Source organism: Xiphophorus couchianus, chromosome 21 (assembly GCF_001444195.1).
Source record: "Xiphophorus couchianus chromosome 21, X_couchianus-1.0, whole genome shotgun sequence".
Classification (NCBI taxonomy): domain Eukaryota; kingdom Metazoa; phylum Chordata; class Actinopteri; order Cyprinodontiformes; family Poeciliidae; genus Xiphophorus; species Xiphophorus couchianus.
In genome coordinates, this window is record NC_040248.1 from 11,829,137 (window position 1) to 11,847,827 (window position 18,691).

General features: G+C 42.6%; 1 protein-coding gene across 1 annotated transcript in view; it reads left to right on the top strand.

The window, feature by feature from the left end:
* The window catches only part of boc (BOC cell adhesion associated, oncogene regulated), a 33,608-nt gene extending 15,148 nt beyond the window's left edge, over positions 1-18,460 (top strand). Inside the window, exons 2-18 of the mRNA XM_028004854.1 lie at positions 2,166-2,294; positions 3,922-4,194; positions 7,790-7,936; positions 10,483-10,626; positions 10,877-11,170; positions 12,385-12,657; positions 12,751-13,019; positions 13,097-13,262; positions 14,646-14,714; positions 14,949-15,158; positions 15,424-15,599; positions 15,744-15,966; positions 16,064-16,249; positions 16,324-16,526; positions 17,034-17,116; positions 17,211-17,353; positions 17,479-18,460. Coding sequence (XP_027860655.1) covers positions 2,183-2,294; positions 3,922-4,194; positions 7,790-7,936; positions 10,483-10,626; positions 10,877-11,170; positions 12,385-12,657; positions 12,751-13,019; positions 13,097-13,262; positions 14,646-14,714; positions 14,949-15,158; positions 15,424-15,599; positions 15,744-15,966; positions 16,064-16,249; positions 16,324-16,526; positions 17,034-17,116; positions 17,211-17,353; positions 17,479-17,642 — 3,135 coding nt within the window. The 5' untranslated portion in view covers positions 2,166-2,182 and the 3' untranslated portion in view covers positions 17,643-18,460. The remainder of the gene's footprint in view (positions 1-2,165; positions 2,295-3,921; positions 4,195-7,789; positions 7,937-10,482; positions 10,627-10,876; positions 11,171-12,384; positions 12,658-12,750; positions 13,020-13,096; positions 13,263-14,645; positions 14,715-14,948; positions 15,159-15,423; positions 15,600-15,743; positions 15,967-16,063; positions 16,250-16,323; positions 16,527-17,033; positions 17,117-17,210; positions 17,354-17,478) is intronic.
* The last annotated feature ends 231 nt before the right edge of the window (positions 18,461-18,691 follow it).

Consider the following 18,691-nt stretch of genomic DNA (forward strand, 5'->3'; position numbering starts at 1 on the left):
GCAAAACATCTGCAACAAACAAACAGCAGCAAGCAAAGATGTTCCCTACGCCATTGTTGGGTCCACAGTTAAAAATGTTTAAAGCGTTTTTCAAAGAAGCTGCATGAATGATCAGGGGTTCCTGAAACATTTGAAAGCTGAATTAGTAGAATAGTACTTTGCCTGATGGATGAATAACCTAATTAAGAGAATAAACAATAAATATCTTTGTTTTTGTGCTCACATGTCTATTTACTCAGTAGTTTGGCAGCAAAAGGGGTTTTTGAATTGAGAATGTAGCTTATTTTGTTGATATATAGTTTTTAATAAAAATGCAACCAATTGCAATTAATTACACACTCTTGGTGGGTAAAAAATGCAATTTTTACCCACCCAACGGTCATGCCAGATTTTGGCTTTGCTGCTGTCCTCTTGTCATTGAAAGTTGGAAAACCAACTGTTGGGACTGTCAGACTGCTCTTGTAAGAAGTAAAAAAAATAATATAAAATTACAATCCATATCAACACACTATAAATTACACCAGAAAGGGAAGAAAAGCAGTACTAAAATCTACTCAAACTGAAAGCATGTGGGCCACTCATGAAGTCTGACTCACAGAATCTGCTTCGTGTAAAAGCCTGCCTAATAATTGCTCATTTCAGGAGTCCTCGCCTTCTATTTCACCACTCTTCTCTGAGCAGCATGCGAGTCCACCATGATTGATTTCAAGAAATAAACAGAAGATCACATGTTTTTTGCCTTTTATACCAGAGTATTACAGTTAGGGCTAGGGGCCTGTTTCTACTGGGTAGGTACTTGTGCGCAGATTTCTGATGCTGCATCCAAACTGACACGAAAAGAACCTAATTTATTTCAATGCGTATTAAAAAAAGCTGTTGAAAGTTACAGTAACTTGCAGCACCGCACATTGTGTTTTCATGCGAATGGCTTGCTGCTGCTGTTTTCATCTGAATTCATCATCTAGAGTTGTTTACACATTCAGGTTTCTGCAGAGCAATGTGTGGTCTGGTTTAGCAGTTGCAGACATTGGGAGCTGTTTTTCCATTAGCCTCCTCCTTTGCTCATTTTCAATAAATGTGCCTGGCAGCAAAACTTTTTTTACGGCTCCCATTAGATGATGAAGGTGCGCTGTAAGAGTTTCCACTAACTGTTTCTCCTTCTTTGCCCCCCCTAACCACCACCCATCCTAAGTCCCGTAACACAAGTCTGTATTTGTGTGCAAGAGAGCGCCATTAATCGTTCATCCTTCTCCAGTAGGATAAATGTGAAAGTTGTGTTCTGCTTCCACTATTACAGGACAGTTGAGTGTGTTCAGAGGCATGCAATCGTATGTTTGTAAGAGTACAGGGGGAGAAAGAGAAGTTCACTTTTGCAGGACCACCCTCCTCATCCTGACGGGAAGTTGTTAGTTTAACCTGACAGGAAAGAATTCAGGAAACTTGGCTAAGACGACAGTGGAGAGAAAAGCTCTCCTCTGTGCGTTAGCTGTTCATGTACTGGCTATTACTCTCAATATATTCTGTTCTGGGGAATAAAATAGTACTCCTCTACCTTCAACACACTCATCACTGCTGGGATATACATTTCCCCCAACTCAATCCCCCTTCTCCTGTCCTGCCTCTCATTAGTTGCTCTTTGTCCCAGCTCCTGAATGCTGCCTATGTGTTTTCCCCTTCTCCTTTTCCCTCCCTCCTTCCCCCATCTAAGCCCCTCTACCTGTATCGGTTACACCTGAGCGGGAAGGCGGCGGGCTCAGGTTACGGCCTGCTGAATGAGGGCGCCCCTTTGATGAGTGCAAGCTGGAGTGCGGGTGCAGGCGGAGAAATGGGGGCTGAGAGAAAAGAAAGGCTTTATTTGTGTCTGGAGTTTTGGCTGCTGAGGGTGCTGCAGAGTGCAGCCATCTCACCTGGGTTGTGTTAATGGCTGCCTGTTTTTGTTCGCGCGTACACAAGCTAGATCCGAGCTGACAGAGGAGTGCATGTATGAGTTCAAGGCTGCCTTTTTTGGTGAGTGTTGTTTGTCTCCCAGTCGAATCATGTGTTTTTTTGGCGCAGGTGTTGGTGTTTTTGTGTGAGCCAGTCAGATTAACTGTGCTTAGGCTGTTTGTTTTCACTGCGCTAAGTATGTAAATGACCCTCTAATCATTATCTGTTGTGTTTTTCAGGGCATAGTGCATGGAAAATGTCTGGAAAGCAAGACTGGACTCCTTGGATGAAAAAGAGAAAAGCTCCAGTGTTTTGTGCTCTGGGTGCAGTTCTGCTGTGCTGCCTGCAGAGCGGCGCTTCAACCACTTGTGAGTTTAAAATCAACTGAAAGTTCATCTATTTCAGTAATTGAATTCAACTGAAACTCATTTGTTGTACATAATTACTGCATGCAGGGTCATAACTTGAACCATTTGTTTTTTCATTTCTGTCCTTATGACTTATAGTTAATTAAATTCTTTCTCAGTAAATTACAATCAAAGTTGACCCTGTCCACTACTTTTAGTTTATGTCTGCCACACTTTCTCTTTCCACTCAACTTTCTATTAATATGTTTGGATACAACACTTAGTAATTGTAGGCTGCAACATCGCCTTGACGTAGTTATTGTGTATTAAAAGTTTTTTTAATTGATCTTATGTAATAGTAAAGTTTCGTAAGAAACAGATTATTTTACATTCCCTGTAAATTGTAATCATCAAAATGGATAGGAATAAACACTTTTAAATATATTTACTGAAATGATTGACTTTTTTCATCAATATTCATTGAACATGCTTTAAAAGAATGTTAGATTTTAAATTAATTCTGCTATTCTTTAGCTTTATTAGTCATAATAACGCCGCTCCCTGCCATTTCCAATCTCCTCTCATTGGACGGTGCTCCGTGTAACCTCCCTTTCCAAGTGCTCTGTACATTTAGTTTTTCTAAACACCTGGTGCATGATAAGTCGTGCCAAGACGTTTTCTGGCTTCAACACAGGGAGTGAACTGTTTTATATGTCTGGCAGCAGCAGGTTTATTTGAAATAGATTTGAATAAGGAGGTAATTTGGACGGGCTTGGATCGCCACCATGAGCGAACTGAAAATGAAAAGAAGCTTTGTATAGAAAGCTGGAGTCAGTTCCTCATTAATCAAATGAATAAATGAAGGTAGTTGGTTGAATTATTTATTATTAATCGATTTAGTTTGATTAGTTGGTGGTACACCTTTTACAACTTTCATAGCAAATTTAATGTAGATGTAAAGTTTGATTGTGCAACTATATGGATAAATAAATAGATGGAGAGAAAGAAACATCTCTTAATTAATTATCCATCCGGTCCATTGGTACAAAATTCATGTATATTCTCATTATTCCTCTTTTTCCCTTCCAGTCTGTGTGTTTTCCAGCTGGGATATTTGAAAACTGACTACCGTTTAGTGCATTCATTATACTCTTTTTGTATTTATACTTATAAATGTCCTCAGAAGGGCTGAGAACATGACATTAAAATGTGTGTGAATCTTGTATAATGCAAAACCACCAAATCTTGCCAAATATTTTTGAGTTTCTAGTGTCAGGCCTAGTTTCTAGTGGAAATATGTTAGTATACTTAAAATAAGATGAAACTAACTTACAAGTAACTGTTTAACAATGTGGGAGTCAAAACTTATTCAATATTGATAAGGAAGGTACTAGTTGCACTGGCAGATTATTTACCTATTTTCACAAATATTAAAGAATTATTGACTTAAAACAAGCTTCTATATCTTGCTGAAAGGTTTCTTGTAAGTTAGTATAGTCTCATTTCAAGTGTGCTAGGATATTTGCAATAGAAACCAGACTAAACTGCGTAAGATTTTGTGTTTTTGCTGTGTAGGTTTCTTCCAAATGTCATACGCTGCTCTGTCTTTAACCCTGATCTCGGTGCGTTTGTATATTCATCTCTTCAGATGAGGTGCCGGTGTTCACTGAGGAGCCCGTGTCTGTGGTGCAGAAGCTGGGAGGCAGCGTCATGTTGCGCTGCAGCGCCCGACCCGCCTCAGCCAAGCTCAGCTGGTATCTCAACGGCGAGCAGCTGTCGAACGGCGATCTGGGCGTGGTGCTGAGCCTGGGCAGCCTTCTCATCCCCGCTTTGACCAACCGGACGCTGGGCAGATACCAGTGTGTGGCCAGCACCGGCGCTGGTTCTCTGGCGAGCGTGCCTGCTAATGTCACCGCTGCCAGTGAGTAGCCACCCACACAAAACCGTAACAAATAAACACACAGGCCTCTTTATGGTTTAGTCAGAGTATCCAAAAGACTCCCTGAAGTTGATTTTCCTCGAGTAGAACAAAAACAGTGAGTAGGTGGTATTTGTTTGCTTAAAACCTTTATCAATACATTGTAAACTCTGTACTTTTCCAGTGGTTATAGCCTGTTTGAATCTCAGCTCTATTGAGGGCTAAAACTATCTGAAGTTTTTCTTCTTACACTGAAATTCGGATGAGAACTACAACACTCGTGTGTTTACTTGGACAAAACAGCTGCTTTGATAGTGAGTCATATTGATCTATTAGTTAAAATAAATGATTCCTCATGCTTTCAGTGCTTGGCTGCACCAAGTCTGCACTCTTATATTTGATATGCATCATGGGACTGAGAGAAGGCCTGAAACTGTGAAACATGAGCTTTAGGAATGGAGGGGACCCTGGGGCTGGGGGCCGGTCTGAGCAAGGGGAAAGAAGGGACCAGCACTCACCGTGGGGGCCCTCTACCTTCAGTGGCTCCTTTTTTTTTTGCTCCTCTCAATTCCACATTCCACTCCACAGGGCCTGACAGCAGGCCTGGTCAGAAATTACAGCCCCATTATGGGGAAGAGGGCTGGAGGGAGATAAGACTGGTCTGAGTGAGTGTGTGTGTGGGTAGGAACTGGGGTTGGCGGAGGATATGGGTTTAGGCAGGACTGCTGTTAACAGTATTGTTTTACATGCACAGATGTGATTGATGTGTGAAGTTGCCTCAACTTGGGAAGCTCGGGGTGTTTTTTAGGCCAGTCGAGACAAGACCCTGACAAGAGATGAGATGGGACGTCACACTCACACTCTCACACGTCTCTCTCTCTGCACATTTTCACTCCCTGTCACTTTCTCTCCTCCTCCTTGCTTTCATTACTTTTTACCTTCCCTGTTTTTTTTGGGGGGGGGGGCTGTCATCTGCAGCACTGATCTCTTTATCTTTCCTTTTTCCAGCACAGCATCTCTAGTGCCTCGCAAAACGTTTTCATGTTTATTCCCTTACAAACACAAACGTTAATGTATTTTATTGGGAGTTTATGTGGCAGACCAACAGAAACGACGGTATAATTATGAAGTGTAAGGAAAATGACTCCTGGGCTTTCAATTCTCTTCTCAAATTGAAATATAACACTTGTGGTATGCATTGTTTCCAGCCTGCTCAGCTGCAGATCTTTTGGGGTCTGTCTCCATCAGCTTTCCTCATTGAGTCTAAAAATGTTGCCTATTTCATTTAGCGGATTGTCTCCGTCTAACCTGACTGAACTTGAGCTATTTAGCAAATCTTCTCCTGAGTCTTTTGCAAAAACAGCCCCACAGCATGATACTGCCACCCCTTTTTCAATGAGCATTGTGTGCTCTTTCCATGTTGAGATAATAAGTTCTCGAAGAGATGTACTTTAAACTTCTCCAAAAACGCTAAAGTGCATAAATACTCCTGCAAGGCGTTGTACACAGACATTAACATTTGAATGTGTATAAATCATGCTGGAACAGCCAGATGTGAAGCTGGCTTCTAAAAAAAATAAAAAAATAAATAAGAATGTCTCTAATTTAATAAAGGTTCTCCATGGCCACCCCCAGATCGCCTAAGGAATCGTTCCATGGGGAGCCTCTACGTGCTTTCCTTTCCTTCTGAACCCTCTTAGCTGTATGCACATGTTTTTTTTACCATCAGTCTAGGTTGATTCCAGACCCTCTGTGCCATCCAAATCCACCCCCAACCCTCTTTTTTTTTTCTCTCTCTCCCTCTTTGGCAGAACTTTAAAAGCTGCTTGTGCTGACAATCAACCCCGCCGTATATCTGCACAACACGTTGCACAAACATGTTCGGATTCAGACGCAAAAACACAGACAGGCCTCCTGCTGCTGCGCATAAAGATGATGAATACACTGTCTCTTCTTGAAATATTTTTCATGGGCCCTGCCAAGCTGCCCTGGTGTGGGAGGTCTGCTTCATTTTATGCATACAATCAATCCTCTGTGCGTGCAGGGATGCTCGCTCGGACAAAAAAAGTCTCACACACACACACGCCCACGCACACCTGAGAGGTATTCTGGACGGGTTGTTTCGGTGAAGAATGCGGGAGGAGGGAGTTGAATGGAGGGTTCAGAGGTGTAAATGGAGGGTGATGGGGGTTAGGGAAAGAAGAGGATGGGTAGATGCGAAGGCTGGGGTTGTAAAAACAGCACCCGATTGATTTAGCAAATGGAGCGCCACACACACCACTAAAGCTTTGCCTGCCCCGGCTTGGATTCTCATCTTTCAGAATCGGCGCTGACAGAGTCTTGAGATGGAGCTGTTGAGTGTGTGTGCGTGCGCGTGCGCGTGCTTGTGTGTGTGTGTGTGTGTGTGTGTGTACCCTGATCTGCCTCCCTAATTTCTCCCATCAAAGCTCCTCCAGATGCTGGCAGGGGGTTCACATCCAGCACGAATAGCAAATTAATCTGCTGCGGACGTGTTTGCACCAGTGATTTGACTACATCGTGGTGAAAACCAAAGCCCTGATTGAGATTTGCTTATTGAGTCAGAGCCGTGTATAAATCTGATCAGCTGCTCTTTTTTTTTTCTCTCTTTTGCTCCCCCCCCCTTTTCTTTTGTGCTAAAGTGTGTGACCAGTCCAAGAAAAACACAGCAGTTGTAGCACCTCTGGAAAGAACGGAGAGCCTGTGTTTGTTAAGAATAAATCAACAAAAAACTGGTAGACGTTTAATTACGCTCCACAAGAAGTTTTATTTATCTTTCATTTCACTCTTGAACTCCTCCTTGACGAATTTCTCCTGCTCTCCCTCCCACTCCAAGCTTCTCCCTGCCCTCTTTTTCTTCCCTCGGCTTTTGCTTTCTGGGGTTCTGTTTTGTTCTTAAGAGCAGAGCTTCGCCACTTCCTCTCGAGCCCAAACTGGAAATCTGCCCCTGTAACTCTACTCTCTCACCTTTGACCCGTCCTCCTCAGCCCTCTGGGCCGCTCAGGCTGGGGTTTTTTAAAGGAGGGGAGGTGGGTCACGGGGTCAGATGATCATCTAGGCCGTGCAGACTCTGTGTCTGCAGGAACACGGTCGCAGCACATGGCTCCAGTAATCCCGCTCCCACGTTTCCCACAGACTCCGAATCAGTTCCAGTCCCGATCTGATGTCGGGGAGGATTGATGAGACCTCCTCGGATAGTACAGAGACCCCGTTTTTGGCTTTTGAATGAAACTATTTTGATTACAAGAAAAAACAAGAAACTGGAGTGATTTAAAAAAAGAAACCCCCCCCCAAACAACATTTTTTATGAAATTCCAGCACGTTTAACTGGATCACACAGTGGGGAAGAAGAGAAACAATGTGGTTGCAACACAGCAGAGTGAAGCTGCTGTGACAGACACTCAACACGGAGACATCGCAGTTATTATTGCTCAAAATATTGTGGATTCTCTGCTTCTAAAGCTGAGGACTGACTGTGTACATGTGCAGCTAGATGAGTTTTATTTGGTGCGCTTTGCTGCTGAAACGAAGCAGTTGCGCAGCTTTCTGACCGTTTCCGTCATTCTGTGTGCTGTTGCAGAGCTACGGGATTTCGAGCCCGACATCCAACAGGAGATAGAAGTCGATGAAGGCAACACGGCCGTCATCGAGTGTCACCTTCCGGAGAGTCAGCCCAAAGCTCAGGTCCGCTACAGTGTCAAACAGGAATGGCTGGAGACGTCCAAAGGTACCGCTCCTCGTTCTCATCCCGCATCCCATTTTAATTCCTAAACTGTCTCCATTATTTACAGGAATGCTGTAATCCTCCCCTCTGACCGCTTCATAAAGCCTGCGATAAGGCCGTTATCTGGGGAATGTTGCAACATGGGAATGTAGTTGTTTATTTTTCAAATGGTTTTACTTCTAAGTCTCCTGGAAGAAAAGAAAAAGCTCCAGTGGTTTGTCACTGGTATGCTGATGATGCCTGGGAGCCGTAGGTACTGATATCTGCCTCTTATCTGAGGAAATGAATACCACATTGTCAAAAGCTGGCGGATTGTTCTGATTCAGACTCAAGGGCGCCACTATGTGGCCTGTTAGGACAGTACAGCCTTTTAATGGAATGGCTCTGAGGGCTCATGTTACATACCAAAGTTTTGCAACGTGGACTTTTTTTGTTGTTGATGTTCTTGTTTTTATTTAGCTTCTCTTCTTTGTCATCCTCTTATTCCAAAGTGCCCTAATGTATTTTCAGCTGCCTTTGTGCTTTTAATGACTGTAGAGGCCAAGTAAACAAACCCTGACCACAGAGTAAATTAACTCTGCCAAACATCTCCATAAATCAAACTGTTGCTAAAGGTGGTTGCTAGTCACACATTTTGTCATAACTGTTGCGAGATATCGAATACAGTAGTCGTGAGTGGATAAAAATACTTTGCCCAGAGTTGCCAACATTTGAGTTGAAAGCACAATTCACCAAATGACCAGTCAAAAACAGTTCATTTTCAGCAAGAGGGTTGTCTCTTTCTGGAAATCTGAAAATTCTCCAGGTTTTGGGACAGATGTATCTGTACAAATAAAGACATGCACACATCTCCTTTACAAAACAGACTATACATTCAAGTAAAAAATAGAATTGAGGCCATCACACACAATATTCAGATATACAAATTTAATAATTGAGTGAAAAAGCTCAGATTTTCCTTTCTTTGCGTGGGATTGTTAAACCATTGCAACTGTTCAGAAGTTTTAAGAAGCTCTCTGTGACTTCTCATTGTTTATGAGGCGTCGTGGCACTGTGACAGAGAGCAGTCTGTTATGGCTCAAACAGAAATGATATGATATGATTAATGTTGTGTGGGAATTGCAAAAGACTGCCAACATTTCTAAAATCCAAATTTCCATGACAAAGGGATTAAACAGAGAAACTTTGCTGCAATAAGTTGGGTAAAACTTTGGTAACTAAGAGTTGATAATAGGGAACATATTCTTCTTCCCTTGGTAACAACTTCCACACTGAAATGTGTTGTTGTAAGTGCAGCCTGGGATCGCTTTAGTATGGTGCATTCACTGTTTTTGGAAAAATGTTGTTTCTCAGTGCATTTTCACTTTTTTGTTGGAGTGAAACAGGGCTGCAGGTGAAGTCATTATTGTAAAAACTGCAATGCTACTGATGCAATTAAATTAGCTTATATCAGTATTATGTTGCTATGGAAACAGCTGAACAAGCTTTGGTTTATTTTGGCAAAGTAATGCGATTGTTTGGGTGAATATTTTGATATGCTCTCTCTAACTCTGGTATTCCTCCCAGGATGCCTTCAGGAACTGATTTTTTCCCCCAAGCACTCTTAACTGACTGTGCTGCTGCCACGCATACTGACAACCTCATCGTTAAATATTTCAATGTAACTAAAGTTTGGTGATGAAGTGAAAAACAACAACTTCTCTCTCTTTGACATAAAAATTAAGAAGGTGATTGGTGGCAGATGACATTGGAGGGCTATAGTAGGGAGGGCCAGCAGGTTTCCAGGGAGAGAGAGGAAGTATCAACTCCAAGTGACTCAACATCTTAGCCATCCTGAGGAAACGACACCAAAGACTATAAAACATGTGCAGAGGGTAGTCAGGACTCTAAAGAGAACTGACTAACTGTGTTGACTCAATCATAAACGGCTGTCGTCAGCTTTCCGCATTCGCAGTGAGATTTATCTGGGCAAAGTGAGAAATGGAAGAACTCTCATCACTCCAGGAGAATGAGAGTTGGCAACGTTGCTATGCTCTTTAGTTTTTATTGTTTTTTGTTTTGGAGATTGGTTTTACACTTAACCAGCACTGGGTGTGAATCACACGTTTCTGCCTCTGGGTTTAGATTGTTTCATAACCAACTTTCTGAAATGAAAAGCAGCCGTTAACCATATGATATCCAATCATGCATAAAAGACCTTAATGATAAAGTATGTTCTCATAGTTTACGGCGATAAAGTGTGGTTCAAAATCCAATGATTGGGTTTTGGTTTGGACGTCATGATCAGGTCCATTTTGTAAAAATGGGTAAACACAATAAATGCAAATGGGTGGGGATCAGATAAAGTTCCCAGCAAATGACATATGACTAAACTGAATAATTGGAGATTTTTGCATTTTATATCTTTTTGGCGACATACGCAATGGTTTAAAAATGGAAGTAAAGCCAGATCAGGAGCCTTTTTAGGTCTTGGATCCACTGAAGTAGATCTCATTCTTTGTCTTTTGGGCTTCTCTCATCCAGCATGTATTTTCTCTTTTTTATTTTAGGAAACTACCTCATCATGCCATCAGGGAACCTGCAGATAGCCAACGCCACCCAGGACGACGAGGGGCCGTACAAGTGTGCCGCTTACAATCCTGTCACTCAGGAGGTCAAAACGTCCAGATCCACCGATCGCCTGCGCATTCGCCGTGAGTCTGGCTTTTGAACGTCAACATCAAGGCAAAACAAGGAGATTTAATGTTTGCATATTTTTTTGGGTTTCTAAAAATCTAAACTTATGACCATAAGAACACAGTAACAACAGCATGGTGATAGAGTTCCTATTTTACAATTGTCGAAGTTGGAGATTAAAATACGTAAATGTTTTAATTTAGCATCTGTTGCATCTCTCTCCCAGTTTCATTATCCATATCTCGACTCTCTCCGTCACTCTTTCAGGCTCCATGTCCGAAGCGGCTCGCATCATCTACCCGCCGGCGCCCCGATCCATCATGGTGACCAAAGGCCAGCGGCTAGTGCTGGAGTGCGTGGCCAGCGGCATCCCTACCCCGCAGGTCACCTGGGCGAAAGACGGGCTGGACCTGCGCTCTCACAACAACACGCGCTTTCTGCTGAGCAACCTGCTCATCGACGCCGTGAGCGAGGGCGATTCGGGCACGTACGTCTGCAAAGCGGACAACGGCATGGGCTCGGACCGATCCGCCACCATGCTCTACGATGTTCAAGTGTTCGGTGAGCAGATGATTTATTACATTCCGTGTCTCGCTAATTTGGCTGTATTTTTGTCTGCGTCGTGAATTTGGGAATTATTTTGTCTCCTGTTTGGCGAAGCTGCAAGACAGAATTTTGTCTGTGTGTGTGCAGAAGCGTAGAAGACAGGCTGGAGACAGGGCTCTTTATTCTATAGCTGCACTTGATTGAACGTGTCTAGGTTATGGATGGCTGTTTTTACAGTGATTTAGTGTGCGTATGCGTGTGTGCATGTTTGTGTTAATGTGTTGTGAGCTTGTCTCTCTACAGCTGGCTCTAATTAAAGTCAAGAGTGCTGCTGTAGCTGTAATGAGTTCTGTCTTTACCCCCCATTCACAAGCAGCCAACCATCAACTAGTGGGTCTAGCTCACTCTACACACACAAACCTTTTAATATGTACAGTGACTTGCAAAACTATTTGCACCCCTTGAACTTTTTCATGTTTTGTTGCATAATAGTTGCAAACTGCAATGTGCTTTGTTGTAATTTTATGCTCTGGATCAAGACAAAGTGGAACTTAATCGTGAAGTGAATGGAAAGGTTATTTTAAAATATTTACTACATAAAACCTAAAAATTGTAGAAACAATTGCAACAGCCTTTTTGGTTTTTGCAATACAGCTCAAAACTAGTCGGATGAGATGAAGAGTGTCTGTGAACATCACTTTTTTCCTTCTTGCCACAGACTCCTAATTATATTTTAGTCTGGGTTTTGACTTGGCCATTCTAACACATGAATGCGCTTTGATCTAAACCAGTCCATTGTAGCTCTGGCTGCATGTTTAGGGTCTGGGCAGTAAACTTTTCACAAAGTCTCAACATCTTTGGAGGCTTTAATGGGTTTTAGTTCCATATTGACTTTCCAGACACCTCTGACCAGCTTTCTTGTATTTGGTGAAGAAAAAACCCCTGTAGGATAATGTAACCACCACCATGTTTCAGTGATTTGAACGTAGACTAAAACGTTCAATTCTGGACTCATGTGACGGGAACACCTTCGTCCATATATTTGCTGTGTCCCCTTGGGTTTTATTTTGGAGTATCAGAGTAAGGAACTGAATACGAATGCATGAAAATTCTTTCAGGTTTTTGACAATGCAAAATGTGAAAAACCAAATGTCCTTTTCTTTCTACTCTAAGGCGACTTATACAAAACCACAGACTCTTAACCCTCATGTGTACCATTCCTCCTGCAGAGCCTCCACTGGTGACCATAGAGCTGCAGCAGCAGGAGGTTGCGTTCGGAGAAACTGTGCGGATCATCTGCCAGGCCCGAGGAAATCCCACTCCCTCAGTGACGTGGCTCCATAATGCCCGACCCCTCGCTCAGTCCTCCCGCCACCGCCTCACCTCGCGGGCGCTGCGCATCTCCAACGTGAGCTCTCAGGATGATGGCCTGTACCAGTGCATGGCGGAGAACGGGCTGGGCAGTTCGCAGGCATCTGCTCGCCTCATCACGGTATCGACCGGTAAGCTGCTGTAAATTGGTGCTCCGCAACGAGGTTTCTGTCTGTATTTGGAAGCCTTCAGATTTGATGGGGTTTTTGTTTTTTGTTCTGTAGGGATTTCATCTCGGGGAAGGCTGCCTCCTAATTTTCGCCCACTCAGTCCTGATAAAGTGCTGAAAGAGCAGCCACCTGTAAGGCCTGGGGCCGCCGGAGCCATGCTGCCTCTGGACTGCTCCTCATTACCAGGACAAATATTACCTGCAGAAGCCCCCATTATTCTCAGCCAGCCTCGAACAGGCAAGGCAGACTATTATGAGCTGACCTGGAGACCTCGGCATGAACGAGGGTCCCCTGTGCTGGAGTATGTGATCAAATACAGAAAGGTAACAAGGGCCCTTATGAAATCTACATAGCACCTCTTCCTCTTTTCTCTCTGACCAAGTCCTGTTTTTACTTCTAGGAGGGTCCCCCTCTTGCTGAGTGGATCACTCGAAGTATCTCAGGTTCCCTCCATAAGCTGATTCTAACCAAACTGCAGCCAGACAGCCTGTATGAAGTAGAGATGGCTGCAAAGAATTGTGCTGGTTTGGGACAGCCAGCCATGATGACCTTCAGGACTGGCAAAGGTATGATAGATACATGCATCTATTCTCTCATTTTGTCCTGACATATCCCATGTAATTCTTTCTTGAGTAAAAAATAGTTTAGAGGGGAAAAAAACTTTTCCAATCAGAAGTGGGGAACATTTGCCTAAACTTTCTAAGGTTTCTAACCTTGCTGGAACTACCATGTTATACCATGTGTTAGTTTTACTCCATTGTTTTGCACGTTGGCCTAAAAATTCAATATTGGTATCATCTGACTGAGCTCCTCCTTCTGCTTGTTCCTTGTATTCACACTTCAATCATGATGTTGCAATGTTTCCCCCAGAAGACTTGCTAAGCCTGGCGGTTGAAGCGCTCTGCAGTCATTCATCCAGTGGCCTGTTGTGTTTTTGAGTTGAAAAATGTTTAAAGTTGATGGGGAATGTGAAAAAAAATCACTTAATAATTATGTGTCATTGGAAAATTGGAAGATTAATATCTGAACACCAACTATAAAGTTTTAAAAAATGCAAACATATAAAACAATTAAATAAATAAGCCATGCTAAGCCTGGTGGGGGCACAAGTAAAGCATGGTGGCCCTCCAGGCTTATAATACTCTGGAGGAAACCCTGTGTTGACAGATTCTGCCGCTTAAGCTGTGGAACTTTTCATTTCACAGCGTTACTTTGAGCCTCTTGGGTGCTTCACTGATTATTGGTCTCTGCTTGCCTGACCTGTCAGTTTGGGGCGCTCAAAGTCAGTCCTCGAGGGCCGGCATCCTGCATGTTTTAGTTCTCTCCCTGGTAGTACCAACAACCTTTTCAGCATGTCAGTGTTCCTCTTAGGCCTTCTAACGAGTCATCATTTGATCCAGGTGCGTTAAATCAGGGAGAGAGCTAAAACTTGCAGGATGCCGGCCCTCAAGGACCCACTTTGGGCACCCCTGCTATAGATGGTCTAAATTTCTTCACAATTTGACCTCTGACCTATCTACCTTGGTCTTCATGATTATGTTTGTTCTCTAATATTCTCCAACTAACCTCTAAGGTCTTCACAGAACCGTGAGATTGATACTCAGATTAAACAACTCAGAGGCGGACTTTTGAAGTTAATTGACTGCAGTTGATTTTATTTTGGGATATCTTGGACAAGGGTTTAAATATGTAGATTTTATTATTTTCTGTGAAAACGGTTGAAAACCGTGTATCCTATTCTTTCCACATAACAGTTCTGCACTTTTTTGTGTCGTTTGTGGTTTTGTGTGACATATTGTGTGAAATTTCCTTTTTATGAGGCACTGTAATCAATTTCACCATTTTAAACCCATTGTTCGCAACAAAAAGAAATGTAATCTGTATTTTTTCTTAAGATGACTCAAGGAAATATCTGTAGCACTAAACAGTTTTGTTTTTTCTGTCTTCAGTGCGTAAAGGCTCCGGAGCGTCCAACGACCCACCAAAAACCCCAGCTGTCCCTTCACCGAGCCTCTCTCGTAAGCCTTCTACCTGCGAACGCAACAAATCTCTGATTAACAGCACTAATGACATCAAAGGCCAAAGTTAGGACTAACCTCAGCTACTAACCCTCTCCTCTAACAGTTTTCTCTCTTGCATTTCTGTCTGAAGGATAAACTCTCAGTAAGTTGAGCACTTTGAGGCTGCATTGTTGTCCTGTGATTTATTTCCATATTGTCGCTACATATTTGACCCCACCCTACCCTCCGCAGCTCCCGAAGCTCCCGATAAGCCCACCGTCTCCATGGCTACGGAGACCTCGGCATACGTGACTTGGATTCCTCGTGGCAACCGCGGCTTCCCCATTCAGTCGTTTCGGGTGGAGTACAAGAAGGTGAAGAGGCCCGGGGAGGACTGGGTGACGGCGGTGGAGAACATTCCCCCATCCAGGCTGTCTGTGGAAATCACGGGCCTGGAGAAAGGTTGGTTTGGAGGAGGGGCGTTATTGGATGTCGTTCCATGCAATTATGACGATGATGCCCTGAGTAATTACAGTTCCTCGGTCTGTAAATTTATCACCATAATGAGTATAGTTAAAGCCATTTCAGTGATTGCTGCCATTAATCAAAACATAACTAGGTTACAATTAACAAAACATTTGCTTTGAGAAAACTGCTTCACTCTGCCTTTTAAGTGTCTGAGAAGTCTGGGGCCGCTGATTGTGAATGTTCGTTCCTCTCCCTGTAGGTACGTCCTATAAGTTTCGTGTGGTCGCCGTGAACGTAATCGGTTCCAGTCCACCCAGTGCCCCCTCCAAGGCCTACACTGTGGTGGGTGGGAAAACCCACGAGCGTCCCGTTGATGGACCTTACATCACTTACAATGAAGCCATCAATGAGACCACGATCATCCTGAAATGGACGGTATGTGTCCAAAGACATTTTGACAGTCAGGGAGGATCTGAAATGTCTGAACTTTTAAGTCTGGAAATGTATTTTTATATTTAAAAATACATAGGGAAACTGGGTTTGATATAAAGCTCATTGTGATCGTTACCTCCTCACTAGTATGATCCTGTGAACAACACGCCAATCTATGGTTTCTACATCTACTACCGCCCGACGGACAGCGATAATGACAGCGACTACAAGAAGGATGTGGTGGAGGGGGACCGGTACTGGCATTCGATCACTGACCTGCAGCCAGAAACTGCGTACGACATCAAAATGCAGAGCTTCAACGAAAAGGGCGAGAGCGAGTTTGGCAACGTAGTAATTCTTGAAACTAAAGGTGAGAGCATTTACAGAGGATGTTTGTTAGATTTTCTTGAACATGTAGCTATCTGACTAAGATCTTCCTAAGCCTTTTCTATTTATTTTTTCCTCAGCTCGTCTTAATAACCCGCGACCTCGGGCTCCAGAGCCTATAGATCCAGAGGCTGAAGCCCCCGGCGTGCTAGTGCCACGGCCTGGTGACCTCCCCTATCTCATCGTTGGTATTGTCCTAGGAGCCTTTGTCTTCATCATTGTCGCCTTCATCCCGTTCTGTCTCTGGAGAGCCTGGGCCAAGCAGAGTGAGTTTCCTCAGAGATCCTCAGGTTTTTGATGCCTTTGTACGTGTCCTAACTCATTACTTCACTACTTGCAGAGCAAGCATCAGACTTATGCTTCCCAACTGTGGCTGCTCCGGTCTCAGCGTGTCAGTACACCATGGTTCCTCTGCAGGGACTGGCCCTGGTAGGACACTGTCCCCTGGACTCTCACATGAGTCCTTCACGCAACGTTTACCCCGCTAACGGAGAGTACATCCAGAACGGAAAAGCTCAGCACTGCCTTCCAGGACTGCAGCAGGTGAAAACACTTTGGCTGAAGTGACATCTGGTACACTGGAACAAAAATCAGTAATAGAATTTCAGGAGCTGTGTAAAACAAAACAAAAAAGAAACTGCACATTTAAAGGCCAGTGTTAACATGCTGGTGAGAACAGTTAAGAAAATGTTTTTACAAATGTATTCATAGGCTCTAAATGGTTGAGATTAGCTTAATTTTAAACTAGAAATACTTGTAAATGTATTTATTTTTTCATCCAAAAATTACATTATTAAATAACTAAATGTTGCATCTCAGTCCAGACAATAAACTCAAAGCTTTTGCTAATTTTAAATTCTGGCCAGGGTTGTTCACTTGGGTGGGACAGAAAGGTGTTTTCTTTTTCTTTTTTTTCCCCAAAAACATATGGCAATAGTTCCTGTTCTTTTTCTGTTGTGACTCACAAACTTTGTAACACGTCTGCTACTAATACTAATGTTTTATTCTTTTATTGTTTAATAAAAACCTTTATGTACTTTTACTTTGCAGGATGGAGTGGATTGTGACTTGGAGTGCAACACGCTTCTGCCACAGGCAAATGGACATCTGCCTCTTTACCAGTACTCCAGCAGGTTAATAATGATTAAATTCTGCTAATGATATTTCATTAAGTAAAGCTAAAAATAAAAACATTCTGCTATCATTGTAAATGTATGTTTTTCTCAGGGAGGTGGATCATCAGGAACAGAGCCACTGTTCTCCTGACGACTCCACTCATCAGCTTCTGGCGTCTTCCCATGAATTTGTCAGCTCACAGGAAGTAGGAGGCGGAGTTAGGTTTGGTGACGGCACGCCAAACATCAATCAAAGTAAGTGTGGATTCTTCTAATATGGAAGGAACAAATGTGGCAAACAACCCTTTGAGATTTGAGTGTCGTTTTGCCCAGTGTAGAAAACTTAACAATATTTTACCTGCTCTCTTTCATTCCTGCAGAACAGGAACCTCTTCGTCTTTTGTCACTTGAGGACGATGGAGTTTTCACCTCCTATTCCACAACCACAATGCAACAATCCCAAGATACAATACAGGAAGTAAACATCCTCCCAAATGAAGTGTCCTCTGAGAACATAGGGACATCAGACACCACAGATGCATAACAGACTCTTAGTGAACAGAGGAAAAAAAAGAGAATATATTTATTTTTGTATTAGAATATTTATATATTTATGCTTTTGTACATATAATTGTGTTATTATACTGTATATATGGGTATTTTCATATAAAAACACGATTTATCCATATATCTGCTCACTCTACATCCTTGACAAGGGGAGTCTGCATTTCCAGAGCAACTTCCATTTATTCAGCACTTCCATGTCCAGACCTGACCCGTCCATTTCTCACCTCGCAGACATAACTCCTTCCTAAATGTTCATTGTGTTTAGCTTTATGCAGACTAGAAACAAAGGGACCATTTCTCCAATCAGATGCTGTAATTATGAGGTGCTGTCATCACGTTCTCAAGAACTGAAAACTGCCATTGTGTACAGTAACGTAATATACTTTGCTCTTCATTAACAAACTATTAACAAGTGTATGCAATTTAAATCATTGTTTTCAGTAGTGTACATGAGATTATATATTGTGTATAGTTATTTATTTGATGGAGTTTATGGTATTTTTTGTAAAATCATCACTGAATGGGAGAGATTCTGGAAAATAACAGTCATCTATAAGCTGAACTTTACTCTGCAGCCACTTCTGTTTACTTGTTCGCTGGTTACCAAAAGACTGCCAGGTGAGGAAGCTGTGACAGGTGTTAGTATTATTCCTTCCTCACAGGTCAGTGGAAAAAGTATTACATAAAAGTGATCAAAATGAAGGAGATCCTGAATCTACACTCCCTAAAGAGTGCAGGCTGTTTTCTGCACATGCTGGAGCACTATTGCATGTAAATAAAAAGCTTATGAAATAATTATGTGTGTTTTGTTTCTTTTGACTAGCTTCAAGTTATTAGCTATTGTTTTGGGTATAATATATTAACCACATGGTGTGTAATGCTCAGCACAATAATTTTATTAAAAGGTATTTGAAATGTAGAACCTAAAATGAAGACAATCAATAGACATTTTAAGTGGAAAAAGGATAAACTACAAACAAGCTAGCATTATGCCGTAAATAAGAGCATGCATTATCTGCTGTTGGG